This window comes from Gossypium arboreum, chromosome 11 (genome assembly GCF_025698485.1).
Source record: "Gossypium arboreum isolate Shixiya-1 chromosome 11, ASM2569848v2, whole genome shotgun sequence".
NCBI classification, from domain to species: domain Eukaryota; kingdom Viridiplantae; phylum Streptophyta; class Magnoliopsida; order Malvales; family Malvaceae; genus Gossypium; species Gossypium arboreum.
This window is the reverse complement of record NC_069080.1, coordinates 4,226,142-4,246,309: the sequence shown is the minus strand read 5'-3', so window position 1 is coordinate 4,246,309 and position 20,168 is coordinate 4,226,142. Positions and strand designations below refer to the sequence as shown.

General features: G+C 29.1%; 2 protein-coding genes and 1 long non-coding RNA gene across 3 annotated transcripts; all 3 read left to right on the top strand.

The window, feature by feature from the left end:
* The first annotated feature begins 287 nt into the window (after window positions 1-287).
* Window positions 288-2,486, top strand: LOC108479006 (homeobox-leucine zipper protein ATHB-40-like). The gene is made up of 3 exons (XM_017781447.2): window positions 288-432; window positions 567-877; window positions 2,155-2,486. Exons 1-3 carry the CDS (start codon window positions 354-356, stop codon window positions 2,383-2,385), a joined length of 621 nt encoding a protein of 206 aa, XP_017636936.1. The 5' UTR covers window positions 288-353; the 3' UTR covers window positions 2,386-2,486.
* A 4,888-nt stretch (window positions 2,487-7,374) lies between these two features.
* On the top strand, window positions 7,375-9,470 carry LOC128284267 (uncharacterized). The gene is made up of 2 exons (XR_008274656.1): window positions 7,375-7,685; window positions 9,065-9,470. It is a non-coding gene; the product is annotated as an uncharacterized LOC128284267 (long non-coding RNA).
* Window positions 9,471-15,436: 5,966 nt separating this feature from the next.
* LOC108478972 (probable polyol transporter 6) lies at window positions 15,437-17,566 on the top strand. Its single transcript, XM_017781419.2, has 2 exons — window positions 15,437-15,721; window positions 15,928-17,566. Exons 1-2 carry the CDS (start codon window positions 15,625-15,627, stop codon window positions 17,328-17,330), a joined length of 1,500 nt encoding a protein of 499 aa, XP_017636908.1. The 5' UTR covers window positions 15,437-15,624; the 3' UTR covers window positions 17,331-17,566.
* Window positions 17,567-20,168: the final 2,602 nt, after the last annotated feature.

Genomic DNA, 20,168 nt, shown 5'->3' with positions numbered 1-20,168 from the left:
AGTGTTGTGAGGTTTAAAAGCTTTACTATTAAAATATCAAAAAGGAAGTCGAATATGTCAACAAGATGGGTTAAGTTCTATCATATAATTTAGACGTCACATTTCATTTTATTATTGTTATTATTATATTTTGTCTCCCATTAATTATACCAAATTGTAACACATGAAGGGCATTGATGTTATTTCATTGGACAAGTGAGTCCAATTTTTTATTAAAGGTCTTTTAAAAGTAAACTAAAACAAACTGCTTAACTCCTACTCAAGTCTCAACCCTATAAATAAACAGCCTTACTTCCTTGCATTCATCACCCATTACTAAATTCAAAAAAAGAAAATAGAAAAAAAGAGATCAAATGAATAAGCTTGAAGATCAAATGGCTCTTATCTCCCAAATATATCTTGGTGGATACCCTCAAGTTGCACCACAACAAGGTATTTGTTTTGTTCTTTTGAAATATTTATATTTTACACTCAAATGCACGTAAAAAGTTGGAAAATATTTGTGTAAGATACGTAATTGAAAGTTGTAGTTTAAGTTAACCGGAGTTTCTTTTGGTGATGAGCAGCGGAATCAAAGCCTCGACGGCGGCGGAAGAAGAACAAAGGAGGAGAAAACAACCTTTCAAAGACTAAAAAAAGGAAGCTCAGCCAAGCACAAGTTGATCTTCTTGAACATCATTTTGGTAATGAACATAAACTTGAGTCTGAAAGGAAAGACAGGCTTGCTTCCGAACTGGGACTGGATGCTCGTCAGGTTGCTGTTTGGTTCCAAAACAGACGAGCTCGTTGGAAGAACAAGAAGCTCGAGGAAGAGTTTAGCAAGTTGAAGTCTGACCATGACGAAGTTGTTCTTGAGAAATTTCGCCTTGAATCCGAGGTATAAATTTCTCTCTCTTTTAGTTTCACTAAGGAAAATAATTCAAAGTCAACTAAAAATACCATGTTTAAGGTTACGTGATTAATTGATTAAGTTTAGTTGGATGTTTAAACTTGAAATACAAATTCATCCCTTTTTTTTTTTTTAATTTTCTATTCTGGTTTCTCGGGAACCAAACAGAAGCTAATTATATTATCAGGGTGTTGTCTTCTGCACATTCTTTTCCTCAGGGTCTCATGGGGTCGACAAATATGTTTTCTTTTTTTCTTCTTTTTTTGGAAATAATGTTTTCGTTTTTTATTGTTAGTATTTTTTTTTTACAATAAAAAAGTAATATTTTATTCAACATGGAACCGTTTTATTTTATTATAAACAAAATTTACGGTGAGAGCTTTTTTTTTTATCCCCACATGCTTCGGCTTACATTGTTTTAAGTTAAATTCACAGTGATGGTATCTCTATTAGATTTAAATTTAGGTTTTATTTTTATAATTCGATTTAACATAATTTCAATCTTGCACTTTTGTAATATTATCATTACTCTAAGTAGTAATGTTGGGCTGATTTTTTTTTTTAAATATCTATTTTAACTTATTTTTTATGTTAATAATAATTTTAATAAAAATTCATGTCATCATTTTAATCATAATAGCTAAAGACAGTATTATTTAGACGATTCACCGCATTGAAAAAATAGATAATCAAAATTATATTAAATTAAAATATAATTATTAAATTTTAAATGTAAACGTAACAAAGGGATTAAACTTAAATTTAACCATTATGTTATCATGGTTAAAAACAGAACAAAATAAAACTTAGAAAAGTGTCATGTAGACCTTCCTTCCTTTTATATATGTAGATTCACTATTTTTTTTATAAGAAGTATAGATTAACATTTTTAAAGCTTAGTTAATTTTTTAAACATACAGATTAATTGTTGGTCTGAAAAAATAAAATTAATGAAGCAAATGTCTCCTTCTTTTTAAACCTTCATCCTTTTGGGAAAAAAAAAAAAGTGATCCATTTTAGAACGTGCATGAGCTCTGGGCTCGAAGAAAGCCATGCCATGTTGTTAGGCGTCAAAATATTGACAATGAACAGTGAACAGAAAACTGCCACCTCGTAAGACGACAAGGGTCCGTACGGCCATGTTTGAGGTGGCTGAGGTTGGGCTTAGCCAAGGCCCACTTGGAGACTCATTACGAGTTTTTAATAATTTTAATTTAATTCTACAGAATATAAATTCATAATGTCACATCTATATATAATTGTAGGTTACAAAGCTTACAGAGAAACTTTGTGAAGCAAAGAAGGAAATCCAACGGCTAGGGGAGCGAGTAGATAGGGGTTCGAGTAATAGTCCAAGCTCATCTCTGACAATGGAAGCCATGGTTACACCTTTTTTAGGTGAATTTGGATTAGAAGGATATGATAATGTTTTCTACATAGCAGAGGATAGTTACAATAATATCCCTGGCATGGAGTGGATGAATATGTATATGTAAATTAAGTAGCAGGTTCATCTTTAGTATTTGTACATAATTATGACAACCAGTGCAAATTTGTCCTTTCTCTTTCTCAACTCATGCTTTATCGTTGACCCCAATTTTCTTTTTTAAATTGTTATTAATTACTGATCAGTAACTATTACGAGGGTTGAGTCAGGTAAATTAACTCAAACCAAAGACATTCAATTTCTAAGACCTTACCCGTTTTGGTCCGACAATTTCATAATTTTCCATAGTTATGCTTTTGTGTTTCATTATTTTTTTATATAATATTAGAGTAGGAGATGAGTTAAGGACAGTTTGAATTTGTATTAAATGTGTGTCTGATAATAATTTTATTTTATTTTTATATAATAGTTTAATATAGGCTACATTCTTCTTTGCTCGGAAAATAAAATTTTATTAAATAATATTGACTACATACAATAAATTATTTTATGGAACATCCATTTTAAATGAATAATATAAAAAAAGGGTAAATTATCAAAATAATCAGTTTTATTTATCTCAGGTTATCTTTTAGTTACTTATGTTTGAAATGTTACGTTTTAGTCACTTACGGTAACGTGTTGTAATATTTTAGTCACTAAGCTATTAATTGCTATTAATGGTGTAACGATAAACTGATGTGACACGTTAAATTATCATTTCAAAGAAAAATTTTAGGTTAAATTATACAATTGGTCCCCATATTTTTTCTTTTTGAGCAATTTAAAATTTTTTCTTTTATATTTTTTTAATTTTTTTTCACTCTCTTCTGCTTCTTCCTCTATTTTCCTCCCTTCTGCATCTTTTTTAACGTAGTTTTTCTATGTTTTCCATTTGTTAAAACTAAAGGGAAGAAGAAAAGGAAAATAAAGAAATAAAAAGAAAAATTAAATTGTTCAAAAAATAAAAGTATGGGGACTAGTTTTAACAAATGAAAAACATAAATAAATAAAAAAATAATGTTAAAAGAGATGGAGAAGGAAGGAAAACAAAGGAAGAAGCAAAATAGAATGGAAAATAAAAAAAAGGTTAAAAGAACATAAAAGAAAAAATTAAATTGCTTAAAACAAAAAATATAAGGATCAATTGTATAATTTAATCTCAATTTCTTGTTTAAAGTGATGATTTAACATGCTACGTCAACTTACAGCTTACATCATTAATGAGATTAACGCTAAATGACTAAAACGTAATATTTCAAACATGAGTGACTAAAATGTAATATAAGGTAAACAAAAGTGACTATTTTGTCAATTTACCCTTAAAATAATATATTGAGAGAGAGATTGTTAAGCAAGTTGGAGTATAGATATGGAATGAACTCGAGAATAAACTTTCCAATCTAATCGTGTATGGATACTAAATTAATTTGCAAATTAACATGCTGTTCAAACATTTTTATTGAAAAGAAATATTAATAATATTATATTCTAATAATTTTAATTTAAATTTATGATAATGTAAAAAAAAACCAATTATTTAACTTTTTTTTAGAGTGAGCTTGATGCAAATATTAAATTGATCATATGGATGAACTCCTTTAAATACATCATTTAAGTTATTAATCGTGTTTCTTTTTCTTTTAATGTTTCTAATATAATTTCCTAAGTATTTGTGCATGCTTGTTTTAGTATGGCAAAAATAACAGCATTTAAAAACAAATAAAAACAGATTGTGTGAGTCGGTGATTTAAATATATCATTCATAAATAGGATGATGTGAGTTCGAGTGTGCTGAAGTACATTATCCTCCAATTTATGAGTTAAGAGAAACTATTAGTAGTTCTAAGTATTGTATAACAAAAAAACATATATGATCAAATGTGAATCTTAATGCAATCCGTTAAAGTTAATATTTGAACTCATCACTTTAAATATATTACTTAAAATTAAAATTAAGATAAATAATAAAAATATAATTGTCTTTTAATATAAATATAAAAATAAGAATACAACTTTTGCTCCTTTTCCTCTTATTTCCTTCTTTTCTTTCCTGTTACATCCCCATCCAATATATATATATACATTAAAAAACCCTTCAACGTGTCGACAGTAGAAGAGATAACTTTTACAGTGATTTATTGTATTTTATTTTTTTATGTTGTAATAGATTTAAGATTTATCTGTTCTTCTAAGAATCCAATTAATTTAGGGTTATATAAAGAAGATTCTGCAATGCCTAATTAAGAGGGTATATATGGGAAGACCCTTAAAATTTGGAACATTAATTCCGGCCCCTTTCCCGTCATATAATCCCAACTCTTGATAAAACACCAAAAAGAAAAAAAAGCACGATAAAATGAAACGTTTATAGAAAGATAATGAGGATGACAAAGTTAAGATCATGATTTGTTTGGTGACAAAAGGAAAGAAAAGACCAAAGATATTTAGGATGAAGCACAATATCAAATTAGAACAATCGATAAAGTTGGGTGAACGATCCAACTTTGTCCATGTAACCACGAAAGTGACGCAAATATTCATGTCTTAAAGGAATACGTGAACCCTGATTATGGACCTATGCTTTGTATTGCCCATAATGTAGTTACGTGACACACCAGGATTTGCATATTTAAGGTTGCTGGTCAGGCGCCGAGATGGCCTACAAACATGAGCGCCAGGGCGGAGCTACAGGATACATACATACTTCCACCCAAAAATATAAATTTGTGATTTTTTTAAAGAATTTATGAGGTTATAAATTAATATAAAAACAATAATATAATTATTGATTTTTGATTAAATTTACAATTAGATTTATTTTGATATTCTAAACAATTAGATTTATTTTGATATTCTAACTTTTTTGGACTTCTCTTTATCGCTATCCCAAACTTAAAAAATATAAAAGTTTGACGATGTGATGTTCGAGATTATCTCACATAATTGATTGAAATATAAAAAAAAATTGTAAAAATTTTCGGGTAATGATATAGTATAGTCTCCAAGTGTTTTATTTAATGTTTTAATAACCGGATTGAAGGTTTAACCAGTTAGGCCATCAGTTTGACCGCTAGACCAACAATAATTAATTAATTAAAAAATCATAAAATCTAAAAAAAATATTAAATCGATTCAACTGCAAATTTTTGTCCTAATTTAGGATTTTTATCATTTTCAAGTAGTTTTCAGTTCAATCTCTTTGTTCGGCTTGTTATATTGACCAATTCTTAGTCCAATTGATCCAATCGACTAATTCAATTCTATTCTAATAACACTGGTCACATTATCATATGTAAACAAAATCCAAATTTAATTATTAAAATGAATCTAATAACTAAGTTCATGCGTTAAAGTAAACTGGAAAAAAATAGAAACACTGAAATGAACCTAATTAATAAATTCAAGGCCAAATATTATATTATCTCTTACTATAATAATAATATTACACATTGACGCTATAAATTTATAGTTCAATGTAATAATTTTCTGATGACAAGCACGGGGTTGCCATTTGCAGCAGGTCTAATAGTTTGAATGGTCCAAAGGCTTCAGGTCTCACCAACACTGGGTTCGAGTGATCATTTGGTCCGCTATTTTTTGCCGACGCTACATTGTTTGATCCATCCATTTCTTCTTTACTAGAAACTGGCAACTTCAGGCTCCATAAATAGATTGCACTTCAATTTGATTATCAATTGTACCGTAAATCAAAGGGATGATTTTGTATCTATTCATTCTGAATGGGTGGGATGATTTTTCTCAAACAGTGAAGGTAGTTCGTGATTCTACCGAAAAAAAAAAGTTATTTTTATGGTTGGTATAATGGTTTATTTTACCTTTTAATTTTAAAAAAGTTATTTTATATTTTTATTTAATTTTTGGTTTTTAACCCTTGAACTTATTTTTTTGGTTAAATTACCCCAAAAATGGATGGAAAGGTAAATGTATTTTAACTTTATTGATGTGACGTGATATACACGTGAAATGCCTACATAAATTATATGTCAATATTTAATTAAAATTTTAAATATAAAAAATATATTTTAAATATTTTATAATTTTTAAAATTAATTAAATGATGATGTGTCATCCACGTGACAATCCATGTATATGTCACGTCAAAAAAATTTAAAAATATTATCTTTTCTATCTATTTTTAGGTGATTTGACAAAAAAAATCACAGGTTTAAGAGATAAAAAAGATGAAAAATTAAATAAATAACTAAAATAATTTTTTTTATAAAATTGGAGAGCCAAATAAATTATTCTGTCTTTATGATATATGGGCACTAACGAGAGTCATCATAATGTAACCGATATTAAAGTTCTTTAATTAAGTTTTTAGTCAGATTGTAACAGCCCGATTTTGGGCCTAGTCAGAACAGTAGTTTCAGGACCACTATTTTGAGGCCAGAGAAAATAATTTTAGTAGTATTTTGTGTTATAATATAATTTTATAAGTGCATGTAAATTTTGGTAAGTTAATTTTAGCGATTTCTAGTCCAATTTCGAAAAAGAACTAAATCGCGTAAAAGGTAAAAGTTGTGTGTTAATGCCTAAATGTGTTAATAGACTAGAGAACTAAAATTGGAGGCATTTAAAGGCAATTAGAACCTTTTTAAGTGTGTGGCCGGCCAAGGGGAGACCAATTGGTCAAAAGGCCAAAATTTGTGGCTTTTATGTGTTTTAATTGACTAATTAGTAATAAAATAAAGAAAAGAAAATATCATCTTTTCTTCATATTCTCTCCACCGAAAAATGGCAGCAAAGAAAGGGTTTAGAAGTTGAAACTTTCAGCAAAGAAACTCCTTTATAGTAAGTGATTTTAATGTCTTTGCTTGATGATTTTACATTTTGGAACCCCTAAAGCATGAGCTTTCATAAGAGGGGATTATTTTGCAAAATGATGAAGAGTCTAGGGTTTTACCATGAGAGTAAATGTGTTGTTTTCTGTGTTTTTATGGAAGATTATGAGTCCTAGTTGTCTAATAAACAACTTTTGTGAAAGAAATTGCATGAAAATGCCTTAAAAAGGGCTAAATTGCTAAGTTGTAAAATGAGTTGTAAATGTGTAAAATAGTTGAAATTATGAGTTGCTGTAGTTATGAAAATGGTTCATCTAGACTCAAGGAGTAAAGAAATGTGATAAAAATTAATTTACGAGCATTGAGGCAAAAGTGCAAATATGCAAAAGTTTAGGGGTCAAAATGAAAATTTGTAAAAATATGATTTTTAGACCCATATGAATATTGTGACTGATTATTAGGCTAAATTGATGTTATAGATGATGAAAATTGAAATTTGGACCTAGAACGGAAAGAAATCAATTTATGGACGAGTATGTCTTTTCACCTTTGTGGTATCGAGGTAAGTTCGTATGTAAACAATACCATGCTATACATGTATTTAAATGTTATCATTACATGAATTGTACAGATATTAATGTGTATGTGATTAATAGAAATATGATAAGACAGCCTTAATAGGCAAGGAAAAATCCCGTTTGAACCTTAGGAATAAATTAGGATACGAGTGACATGTCACTAGGAATTATGAGTCTACATGACTAGCTCGATAGTGAGCATTGAAATGTCATGAGATATGAGATAGCTTTAGCTACAATTGAGGCACTTATGTGCAAAGGCTTTTCCGAGTATCCAATTAGTATTCCAAGTGTTCAACGGGCAATCCAAGGAAAGAGTTGATGATGGTCTCAATGAGGTAAGTCATTGGTGAGTATGCACTCGAGTTATGTTACGAGTTGTGCAAGTATGTATACTAAGAATGCCTTGATATGTGATGATCTATGATGCATAATATGTGTTCTTACCATGATGGATAAAATGGTGTTGTATTAATATTATGAACAATGACCATGAATGAGTAACTTAGCCTTGACAGATTTGAGTTATTGCAGTAGTGTAACTTTGAAAATACACTAAAAATAGTGGAAAATGAATTTGAGGCAGAATAAAATATAGGATTAAATCTTAATGAGTCTATTTTCACATGAAAGAAATAGAGGAAGAAAAAGAATTCTATATTGTGTGATATTTAAATTCTCGTGAAACAGGGTCTGAATGAATTCGAGATCCCCTGTTCTGAATTTATAAATTCACCGTAAATTGTAAAAAAATTATTAAGAGTCATACCTTACATGCATGGATTCCTTATTGAGTCTATCTTTAAGGGAAACAAACGGCATGATCATTGGAATTATGTATAGGGAGAAATTCAGTTCGTAGTGCATAGGGGTCAGAGTAGTCATACCCTGAAACAGGGGAAACTTTAACTAATAAACTGTACTAAATGGCTTGACCAAAAATTCTAGAAAAAAATTAGTAATTATACATATGAGTCTAGTTTCAAGAGAAATAGACGAGAACATTATTCGAGTCCTATACTATGAGATAATTGAACTTTAGTGCAAAAGGGTTGAAACTGTCAGACAGTGAATCAGGAGCAAACTTGAGGAATAAACTGTACTAATTGGCTAAGTCAAAAATTCTGGAAATTTTATGGAAGAAAGATAAATGAGTCTAGTTTCAGGGAAAATTAACGGAACTTAATTTGGAGTTTCGTAGCTCCAGATATAAATAATTTAGTGACTGCTGCTTAGGAAGACAGCTTGTAGTGAACTTGAGAATATGTTGTAAACATTGATAAAACAAGTTAATGAGTTGCTTATTGTTTTCATATGAAGTTACTAAGCGAAAGCTTACCCTCTTCTTTCCCATGTTTTCTAGAGTTTTCAGGTTAGCTCGGGTTGGAAGCCGTCAGAGATATTATCACACTGTCGAGTTAACGCTATCGGCGTAAGTAAACTCAAGTGATTCTAGTCTATGGCATGTATAGGGTTTTAATGTGAGTATGTAATATTATGATTTAGCCAAAGGCATTAGCTTGTTATTAAGGTAGTATTGTAATATTATGATTTAGCCAAAGGCATTGGCTTGTTATTAAGGTAGTATTAGTCATGTAAATTGGCCTATGTCGGCTAATATCGTTATGGGCCCATATGATTATTCTTATGCATGTATGTTATTATCTCTTGTGATGTGGCTTACAACATGTATGCCTAGAGATTGAATTGAGATTCATTGATGAGCTAATAACTAATGCAGGATTAAGTGATTGGTAAATAGTTAATAATGCTTCATGAATGGTTTGTGGATATGATTATGCATGCTTTGTGATGGACATGAGGTTTGATGACATGTTGATAGCTATAGCATTAATATGGTAAAGATGAAAGAAAAACTTATTGTAATGGTTGCATGTGAAATTACCATGGTCATGTCATGTTAGGAAGGTTTAAGTGCCTAATTTTGTCATGTTGTATGCTATTGTATAAGTATGCGTGCATGTGTTGTGAGTATGACAAAATGGCTTGGAAAATAGCCTTGTATTTGTCCGTGTTTTTGGACATGGGTTCGGACACTGGCGTGTCCTTAGCACCCGGTGTGTGCTCTATACCTACACGGCGTGGAGCCTTGATGCAAGAGATTTCCTAAGTTTTTCATGAGTTCTCGGTTGAGTCCCGAACCACCCGAATGCATGTATTGGGCCTCGTAAGCTTGCATAAGGGACAGATTACATGTGAAAAGAAAAGTTTTTAATTATTTGAGATTTCATGGCCTTGTTTAGTATGGAGTGTTAGTAAAAGTCAGGTAGCACCTCGAACCGCGTCCCGACGTCGAATGCGGGCGAGGGGTGTTACACAGATAATAAAAATTTAAAGAAAGAAGGTAAACGTATCATGGAGGCCTTCATACTAGAAGTTTAATTATATTTTTCTCATTCTACTAAAAAATGAGTAAGTTAAACCTTTTACATTAAAAAAAGTACAAATTGGTTCTTTTTTTAAAAATTTCATCAATTTGTGTTCTTAAGTAGTTATTTAGCTTTTTCAAAATTTTTAAATGCTAGTGACGTGGAGTTAAAGGATGAGTCAATCAGTTAAAAGTACTATGGAAGCTCTTATAGTAGAAATCGCATTGTATTTTATCCCCTCTACTTAAAAAATGAGATTAAATAGCAAATTGATCATTCGGTTAAATATTTCATCCATATCTACTGTTAAGTGATAATGTGATTGACGGATCAACTAAATACTAGTACAAAATGTGCCACAAGTATCTTATATTTACATGACAAATACCAATGTTAGCAAGTGTCCATGATAAACCTAGATTTGAATATTGACAAATAATTGTCCAAATTTAAATGATATTTTCTTCCGCACCATCATTTTTAAAAGTGAATTTTTAACAAATTGATCAATTTACAATTTTTTCCAACTTAGAGAAACCTTACATGTTACTTTCACCAAAAAAGTTATCATATTGCAGGCAGGTATCGGAGCTGGTACTCATTTTACGCTACAAAACATTCAGAAGATCAGATAAGAGTGTCTGTAAATCTTATTGGCAAATGTTGGCAAAATACGCTAAATCTTGCCCGTACTACTTGAATGTTGAAAGGTACAATTTACCATGTCTTTTTCAGATAAGTTTAGGTCTTTTATTTGCCTACTTCGTACACTCATTTTGACCAAAAAAAAACAAACCGAAGTTGTGAATGTGACATATTTCTCACACCATATTGCTAGATCCTGTTTTGGTCTCTGATATTTTCGTGCAATTTTAATTAAATTATCATCTAAAACAATGGTAGGAGAGATTGTGAAATACCAGTAGGTGTTTTGGGTGTCTTATCGTTAATTATCTGATGTAAAGTAAGAAAGATATGATGTAGTGGAACCAAACAAGGAAGTAGGCACATTGGAAAGACAGACAACGTAGATTGCTAATTGCTTTTAGATTTGGCTTAACGTTAACTATTTGTCCCTTGGATCATATGAGAGGTGATATCAATTGAGAAACTTTAAAGCAAACAAAACCAGTAGTCCCATGAAAGAGTTGAAACCAGAAATATCATAAAGAAGACGAAATAATAAATCATATTAAGGGGACAATCGTGTTTTAAAATTAATTAATAAGGTCAAAATAGAGCTCATGTGTAATAAAACACTTCTATTATTTAATCATTCTCGAAGGTCCACAACAATCCCTGCCCGCTTCTTAATTTGTTTCACTCAGCGCCGCAGTATTTAAGTGAAAATGGGATGAAGTTGAGCCATTGAAATCCATTACTTTGGCCTCAAATGACCCTTTCTCTATTAAAGAAAGTTATTGTGTTTTAAAAAAGATATTTTGATATAAAATTTTAAAATATATATTATAAAACTTAAAAAATTATAATTGATTATTTTTTTTCAAAAGTCATAAGTACAATACAATACAATTATAGTACAATCACAAATACATATATGAGCAATTATAAGTAGAAAATCAAACCAATACTAATCACAAATAGATTAAGAATTAGGATAATCTGAACTAAAACTGAGGAATCAAACTAACACACACTACAACACCACTTGGTGGGAGTGGAGGTTCTCAAAGACGAATATGAAGGAGATAAGTAGAGACCTTAGCCCCAAAAATGAAATTTTTTAATTTAGTCTTATTATAAACAGAGAAACTATAAATTAATATAGAGAAATTGCAGTTTGACCTCGATGAAAAATCCTCAATTCATTCATCTTATAAATAAGAAAATTATAAATTAATATATAGTAATATTGCACTTTAACCTCATAAAACTAACATAATTTATGTTTAGTCTATAAAAAAATGATGAAAACATAAATTAATATGTAATCTTTTATTTTGAATTATAAAAAATTATAATTAAATTCAATTTTGCTAAAAAATTTTAGATCCGCCCTAAAAGTATTAATCTAGGACCAAAAATCTCACTGAATCAATTATAATGAACTCAACAACTAGATTTACTTAATTTAACAATAAAATCTACATTAATATTTGATCTTGAATAGTGTAAAAATATGATGATGACATATGATTTTTAAAATTTCATACGATGTTATGACATAATAAATATATATACGCCAATTTAAATTCAGACCAAAACATAAATGTGAAAAACACGTGAAATTTACTTCTTCAATCCGAGAACTTTTGGTTTATGGTAGAAGGCCACACGACAAACTCACTTTCTAATAATGTAGAAAAAGATGCACCAAAATTTGGTCACGTCGACCAGCAGCCACAATAGTCCGCTGTGTCTGCCTCTATTGAAGCTGTTTTTTCTTTCTCTCCTCAATTCCAATACAAACACTATCCAATTTAAATGAAAGCAATTTGGATTAATAAATTTTCCACCATTCAAACCCACTAGAGGGGCATATGGGTTGGTAGGTTTTTGACTCCTGCTCGGTGCATTGTATATTCTTATGTCATGAGTCATGACTGTCATATAAGTGACATGGCCATGCCACCATGTAAAAGCGCAAAAGCAAAGACGATGTTGATCTTCGTTTTCATGTAAACAGTAAATATATCATAAAATTTTAAATATATAAATGATATATCACAAATTAATTAAGTACTAATTTAATTAAAAGATTATAAAAAATTATTACGTATTTAAAATAAATAATATTATTTTATAATATTTTAGTCTTTTATATTTTAAAAAATTAATAAATAAACTTTATCACTTAATTAATGTTCTATCTTAAAATGTTAAATATATTTTAATTTTTTATGCATAATTTCTCACCTCCATCAATTATATATATTGATAATATTATTGATTGAGTTAGTATTACAAGTTAATTTAAACGCAAACTCGATATTGATGATAATACTATAATAAATACTTGTAGTGTATTTATTATTATTTTTAGTATAACAATGATTTGAGCTTAAACTATTTTTGGAGAATAGGTCACAACTTGAGGTTCATAGTGTATTTAATATTATTAAATTTTAATTTCATGTATTTACGTGTTTAAGTTTCATTTTACTCATAATTTGATCTAATTTTTTTATTTTTTAATATTATACATATTGCATACTTTATTATTAATAATTAGTTTTAAATTATATATTTCATTATTTATTATATGTTAATTTTAAATATGTAATGTGATAAAATTTTAATTTTAATTAAATTTATTGTGTTATTTTTATGTTTAAAACTATCATGTGTTACCCCCGGCCCTTGGCTTTCATTTTCTTGAAAGTGAAACCCAATTGCTTCCAATGCTGCAAATCGCCTGTCTCAGTTGGCGACGTCCTTGTATATATGCAAATATAAATTTATTCTACTCTGAATGCCTAATTCATAAAAAGAAAATTGTACTGTGGAAGTCATGATTACCCTAAACCACAAAGATGGAAGAAATTGGATTTAGCAAATAGCTAATTCCAACTATATGGCTAAATTGGATTTGGAAATTAGCTGTATATACAACTTTATGTTAAAAAGCAAAAAGCTAAGTCCTCAAATGAGCTCCAATTCAATTTTTTAGTGTTGTTTAGGTAAAGCGTTAACGAAAAGACTTAAATAAAAAAATCATATATTTTAATTTAATTTATAGTAAAATGGAATGAATGTTTAGGTGTTTCAAATAAAATATATAACAATTGAATCCAATATTACTTAAAAAGAAAAAGTAAAAGCATAATTTAGAATTTAATATACAAAATTTTAAAATTTATTATTTGAACACTTTTGAAAAAGTTTAATTTTTATTTTACAGCTTTCATATTTATTTAAGCACTTTCTTAAACGATGAGTTTTATATATTTATTTTAAATGTATAATTTATAAAAATTTTATCCAATTTAAACATTTAATCAATTATTATTTAGTATATTGTTTCTGAAAATAAAAAAATTCTCGAGCGAAGATTAGATAATAGCATTTTAAAATTTTTTTTTAAAAATCTAAAAATAAATAAACATACACGTACAATCACTTGATAGTGCAATTAAAAATAATGATTAATGTAAAAGGTCCTAATTTGATACTGATTGCTCTATTCATACCAGCATTATTCCAAGGATCAGTATAATATTTGATATTCGAATTTAATACTTTTTCCTAATTTGGTATTTAAATATTTTTAGTTTTTGGTATTTAAATTTAATATTTCTTTTCTAATTTGATATCTAAATTTGACACTTTTCTTAAGTTGGTTCTTAATCTTTTTGGGGTTCAATTTGGTACATGAACTTTATTTTTTTCTAATTTAGTACCTAATTGTTTTTTTGGTTCAATTTGATAATTGAACTTGTCAAATGTTTTACAAATTACTTCAATATACTAACAATATTATTTTTTATGAGTAGCAAAAATAATCAATGTATGAATGACATGTGATAGATGATATAATATTTTTTGTACTTTATATGTTCAATTAATTTTAGTTTTATTTATTTAATTAATTAAAATAATGAATTTCTTTTAATTTGAGTTTTAAAACTCTTTTTCTTATTTAATATTAATTAGTTAAGTATAGCTTAATACTTTTTTAACATAAATTTCCTCTAATATTAGCAACATTTTGTAGCATAACAAAAAAAAAACACTTAGTGTTTTGTGTAATTTGTATAACATTTAATAAATTTAGGTACTAAATTGGGCCAAAAAAATTTTACGTATCAAATTAAGAAAAAGTATCAAATTTAGATACCAAATTAGAAAAAAAATATATTTAGGTGTCAAATTAAAAAAATTCCAAATTCAGGTACAAAATGTTATTCTAATAAAATAGAGATGGGGTACTCAATGGGGAACGATTCTGTTGAAAATATAGGTGAGATTGCTTGGCGTTCTTATCGCAATTAAATAAGGAAATTAATTATCGAAATGAAAGGCTAAAAATCCATTAGATAATCACATTTCGATATCCTATATTTCAGACAACTATGCATATTAAGTTAAATGTCCTCCCAATTGCAAACTAATTTTTGGTTTTATTTTTAAAAAAAATGGTATCATTATTTTGGCAAAAATAAAATTAAGTTCTTCAATCTCCATAGAGAATTAGAGATTATCTTATCGTCTAATTTTAATTATCTATCCATCTTTGAAAATTTCGCCGTAATTAAAACTTTCTATTTTTAAAAGAAATCAGTTTTAAGTAAAATTATCTTTTATAAAATTATAAAAAATAAAATAAAACTAAAAAGAGAAAAGAGATAGGATAATTAAATTAAAAGATAAATGTGAAAAACAAAACCAAAAAAAACCTCTATCCATAATGCTCCTCTAAATTCAACATTGACATCCACTTGTTAACTATTACAATTGCAACTTTTTATGTCATCTCATTTGTTTATATATATGGGAGATTGTTGTGTTCAGTAACAATTGAGAAACAAATTGTACGAAGAAGCACAGTGGGAGACTAGTAAGGTAGGCTTCAATGGCAGCAGAGAGTGGTGAAAACAAGAACAGCTTCAATAGATATGCTTGTTTATGTGCTATTATTGCATCTATCATCTCCATCATTTTTGGTTATGGTAATCCCTTTTCCGTCCTTCAACAAATATATATATATATATATATGCATGCTGGTGTTATATATTTCACTGGGTAATTAAAGTACTTTTTCGATTTCCATTGCGATGCTTATTATATATATTAACATGCATAATAGCCATCACTTTAATCTAATTACGAAATATAATATTGATTAAGTAAATCAAATTGTTGGATTGTTGATCAGATACCGGAGTAATGAGCGGGGCCATGATATTCATAAAGGAGGACCTGAAAATCAGTGACGTGCAAGTGGAAATACTGGCTGGAATTCTAAATATTTGTGCTTTGGTTGGTTCTTTAGCAGCAGGAAGAACGTCTGATTATATTGGACGCAGATATACAATCGTTTTAGCTTCAATAATTTTCTTGATTGGTGCAGTTTTAATGGGCTATGCTCCGAACTATGCCATTCTAATGACAGGAAGATGCACTGCCGGAGTTGGTGTCGGCTTCGCCCTTATGATCGCTCCAGTTTACTCGGCAGAGATTTCATCTCCTTCCACCCGTGGCTTCTTAACGTCCTTGCCAGAGCTTTGCATCAGTTTCGGCATTTTACTCGGTTACACTTCCAATTACTTGTTCGGAAAATTGACATTGAGGCTTGGCTGGCGGATGATGCTGGGCGTCGCCGCCGTCCCTTCCCTCGCTTTAGCTTTCGGTATACTGAAAATGCCCGAGTCTCCCAGATGGTTAGTGTTAGAAGGTCGATTAAAAGAAGCCAAGAAAATCTTATTACTGATATCCAACAGCGAAGAAGAAGCCGAATCTCGGTTCCACGACATAAAAATAGCAGCAGGGATCGATCCGGATTGTGTTGAAGAAGTCGTCAAGCCACCTAACATCCACCATGGTCAAGGCGTGTGGAAAGATCTTTTTATAAGGCCGACACCGGCCGTTCGTCGGATTCTAATCGCCGCCATCGGAATCCATTTCTTCGAACACGCAACAGGAATCGAAGCAGTCGTTTTATACAGTCCAAGAATCTTTCACAAAGCTGGAGTCACCAGCAAGAACAAGCTTTTGCTCGCCACTGTCGGGGTCGGCCTTACAAAAACAACCTTCATTTTAATCGCCTCAGTTTTCCTCGACAAAGTCGGGAGACGACGGCTTTTATTAACCAGCACCGCAGGATTGGTCGTATCCTTGTCAGGGTTAGGCTTTGCTTTAACAATGGTGGAGTTGAACCCTGGCGAGCGGCTTGTATGGGCATTATGTTTAAGCATTATATTCACATATCTATATGTGGCTTTCTTTTCCATAGGACTTGGTCCCATCACATGGGTCTACAGTAGTGAAATATTTCCACTCAGGTTAAGGGCACAAGGGGCCAGCATTGGTGTGGCTGTTAATAGGCTGATGAATGCTATAGTTTCAATGAGCTTTATCTCAATCTATAAAGCCATTACCATTGGAGGTGCTTTCTTTATGTTTGCAGGAGTATCTCTAGTGGCCTGGTGGTTTTTCTTCTTCCTATTGCCTGAAACCAAGGGGAAATCCTTGGAAGAGATTGAGATACTCTTCACCAAGAACACAAGGCATGAAAACCAGGGCTTAGAAATCCAACCAACAACCAGTAATAGTGTTTAGTAGGGCTTAAATTAGTATGTTGAAAGTGATTCTTAAGCAAAAACTGGCAAATTTCGACTTGTATTCTATGTAAAATGAATACTAGTTTATATGCAAAATCACGTTGGACCGGTTTGGTTAAGTTCTTATGCAAACCCGAACCCGATGTGAGATATACATATAGTTTCATACTTGCTTTCCAGTTGGTCTCTTTCTCTTCCACATCTTTTGTTAATGGGGTTTATTTTTCATTAAAACTTAGAGTGGCATCCTTAATAGTACTTTATTGAGTGAATAAGTCATGATTGCGAAACCACTAAATTAGCCTGCTCTACTGAGTTTTCCTTGACCGGATGAGTGATGTCTTTCGTTTCCAATCTCTCCCAAACGACCTTTGGTATTAAAAAATATGACCATTATTATGGAAACGGCTTTTACCCAAGTTTTTGTTCATAATCTTTCTCTTAAGATAAGATGAAAGAAAGCACGAAATTAATTTTATATATTTTTCGGTGCAATGGCCATTTGCGAAGGACTAAAATATAAATGCAATACTGGAATAGATGGAGTATTTATTATTATCAATAAATGAAATATACCCATTTTTGTCAAGTGGCACAATTAAAGTCTCGAATCCTTAATACATAAAGTTATAATTTGAACCATTGAAATTAACACTTTATACTAAAATTTTAATTTATAAATTGACTAATTTCGATACTAAATGATGAAGTTTATAAGAATAAATCATAAACAAAATCAAATTTACCCAACCAAATCACAATAGAATCATAATAACCACAAAATCTTATTTTCAACATTTAAAGTTTGGAGTTTCTTTTTCCCTTTCTTATTCTTCCCTTCTCTTCTTGCATCTATTCTTTTTTTCTCATTTTCTTTCTTTCGTTTGAATCTCTTGTTGACTAAAAATCGGACCATTTGTACATATAAATCCCAAATTTATACTTTATATTCACATCATATTGCACATAGTTTTATATTAATGACTTAATTATTAGTCGCTTATCTCATTTCGTGCTACTTAATCATACATACCTATACAAATATGGTGAGAGTTGCACCTTGCCTCTGTCAATAAATGCATGGTTTTTAATTATTCGGTGGAGCTGCTATGTGATTAAATATTAAATTGGGTTAATATGTAAATTTGGCCGTAAAAATTGAAATTTGCTCTTATATTTTTGGACTAAAGGTAAATTTATCATTCTATTTTTAACTCTATATTAAATTTTACTACACTTTTGCTTTATTAAAATTTGAAACGATTTTTGATTAAATTTTAATTTTAAATAACTTGAAGAAAATTTTAATAAAATATTCTAAATATTTAATTTTAATAATTAACGATTATAAATTAAGTATAAATATCAATAAAACTCTTATTTATAAAAATAAAAATAATGTTATTTTTTGTTTTAAATTTTCTAAGTATTTTTTCATTAAATGAAAAATTGAAGTCAATTTTTTATTTTTTAAATTAATTTATTGTTAAGTAATAATATAAATATTTGAACAATGTTTTTTCCTAATATTTTGTTTTGAGACCATCAAAATCAATATCAAATGGTAAATTTTAATTAAAAATAAAAGTCGTTGGTAAATTTTAATAAATTTCAAAGTTTAATGATAAAGTTGATTCCAATAAAAATTGAGTGGCAAAGATTTACTCATATTCGATTTTTTTTTATAGAATGCTTAAAGCTACTTATAACTTATTTCCAACCCTTAAATAAGATGATAAAAGCGCTTAAATACGCTTAAACTCACATCTTCTTGTACCATCAATTGTTGATACCAACTGAGCTAATATTCTTACTCATATATTTTTAAAATATAATGGCAAATATCACTAAAAATAAAACACCGTGACAAATTTTAATATTTACTAATTTGCACCGTAACCCTTATAAATTTTTATTTTATGGTAATTTAATTTATATTTTATGAACTATAAATTTATGGTGAAAAATATAAACAAAATTCATACTTATAAAATTAAATAAAATTGACTCAAACACATTTAGCCTTCCCCTTAAGTGAAGCAAATGATGTTTTCTATTTGTCAAATGTTGGATGTAAAAGGAAAAGGAAATAGTAAAAAAGTAGAGAGAGAGGGGAAAGTTTGGGCTTTTCAATGCAAACCATAGCAAATAGAATTTCGGGTTCACTGCGGCCTTCCTTTCTTGTTAATAGGCTTGGCCTTATGAATTCGGGTTCACGGATTTTATACACATCCCTTTTTCGTATCTAACTTCACCTGATTCATGGCCCGTTATCTGAAAATATACACATGACTTTGGTGAAAATACATTTTGATTGTCCAATTTTTCAATTTTATATAATAGCGTTATTGAATTTTCATTTATTCATCTATTACTTCCGCTAAAATGATGACATGACATATTAGTTTAAAAGGCTAATAACTAATTTGATCCCTAAAATATAAACAAATTATTATTTTAATATTTTTAATTATTTTTAATAATTATTCTAAATTTTTAAAATATCAAAACAAATTAAAATTACTAACATTATAAATATTTATAATACATTTTACATAGAAGTTTTGTAAAAATTATAAATATTTACATCACATCTTTTAAAGGTAAATATTGATTTTATTATAATTTAGATTTATTTTATTTTTTCAATAAATTTAAATTAATTAGAAGATTAATTTAATTTAATCCCAAGTAATTTAAATAAAAAAATCTTTCTCAATGTTTCTAATTTGTCTATAGTTTTTACAGTTGGTGAAGGCGGTGAACATTAAAAAGAAAAAAAAAGTAAAATAGGTGGTAATTTGTCTTGTTGAACTCTCTTTCTGTACCGAAAACA

Coding starts and splice junctions, on each gene's coding strand:
- LOC108479006 (XM_017781447.2), top strand. CDS start 354: ATGAATAAGCTTGAAGATCAAATGGCTCTTATCTCCCAAATATATCTT. Junction 433..566: donor TCAAGTTGCACCACAACAAG/GTATTTGTTTTG, acceptor GGTGATGAGCAG/CGGAATCAAAGCCTCGACGG. Junction 878..2,154: donor AATTTCGCCTTGAATCCGAG/GTATAAATTTCT, acceptor ATATAATTGTAG/GTTACAAAGCTTACAGAGAA.
- LOC108478972 (XM_017781419.2), top strand. CDS start 15,625: ATGGCAGCAGAGAGTGGTGAAAACAAGAACAGCTTCAATAGATATGCT. Junction 15,722..15,927: donor CTCCATCATTTTTGGTTATG/GTAATCCCTTTT, acceptor ATTGTTGATCAG/ATACCGGAGTAATGAGCGGG.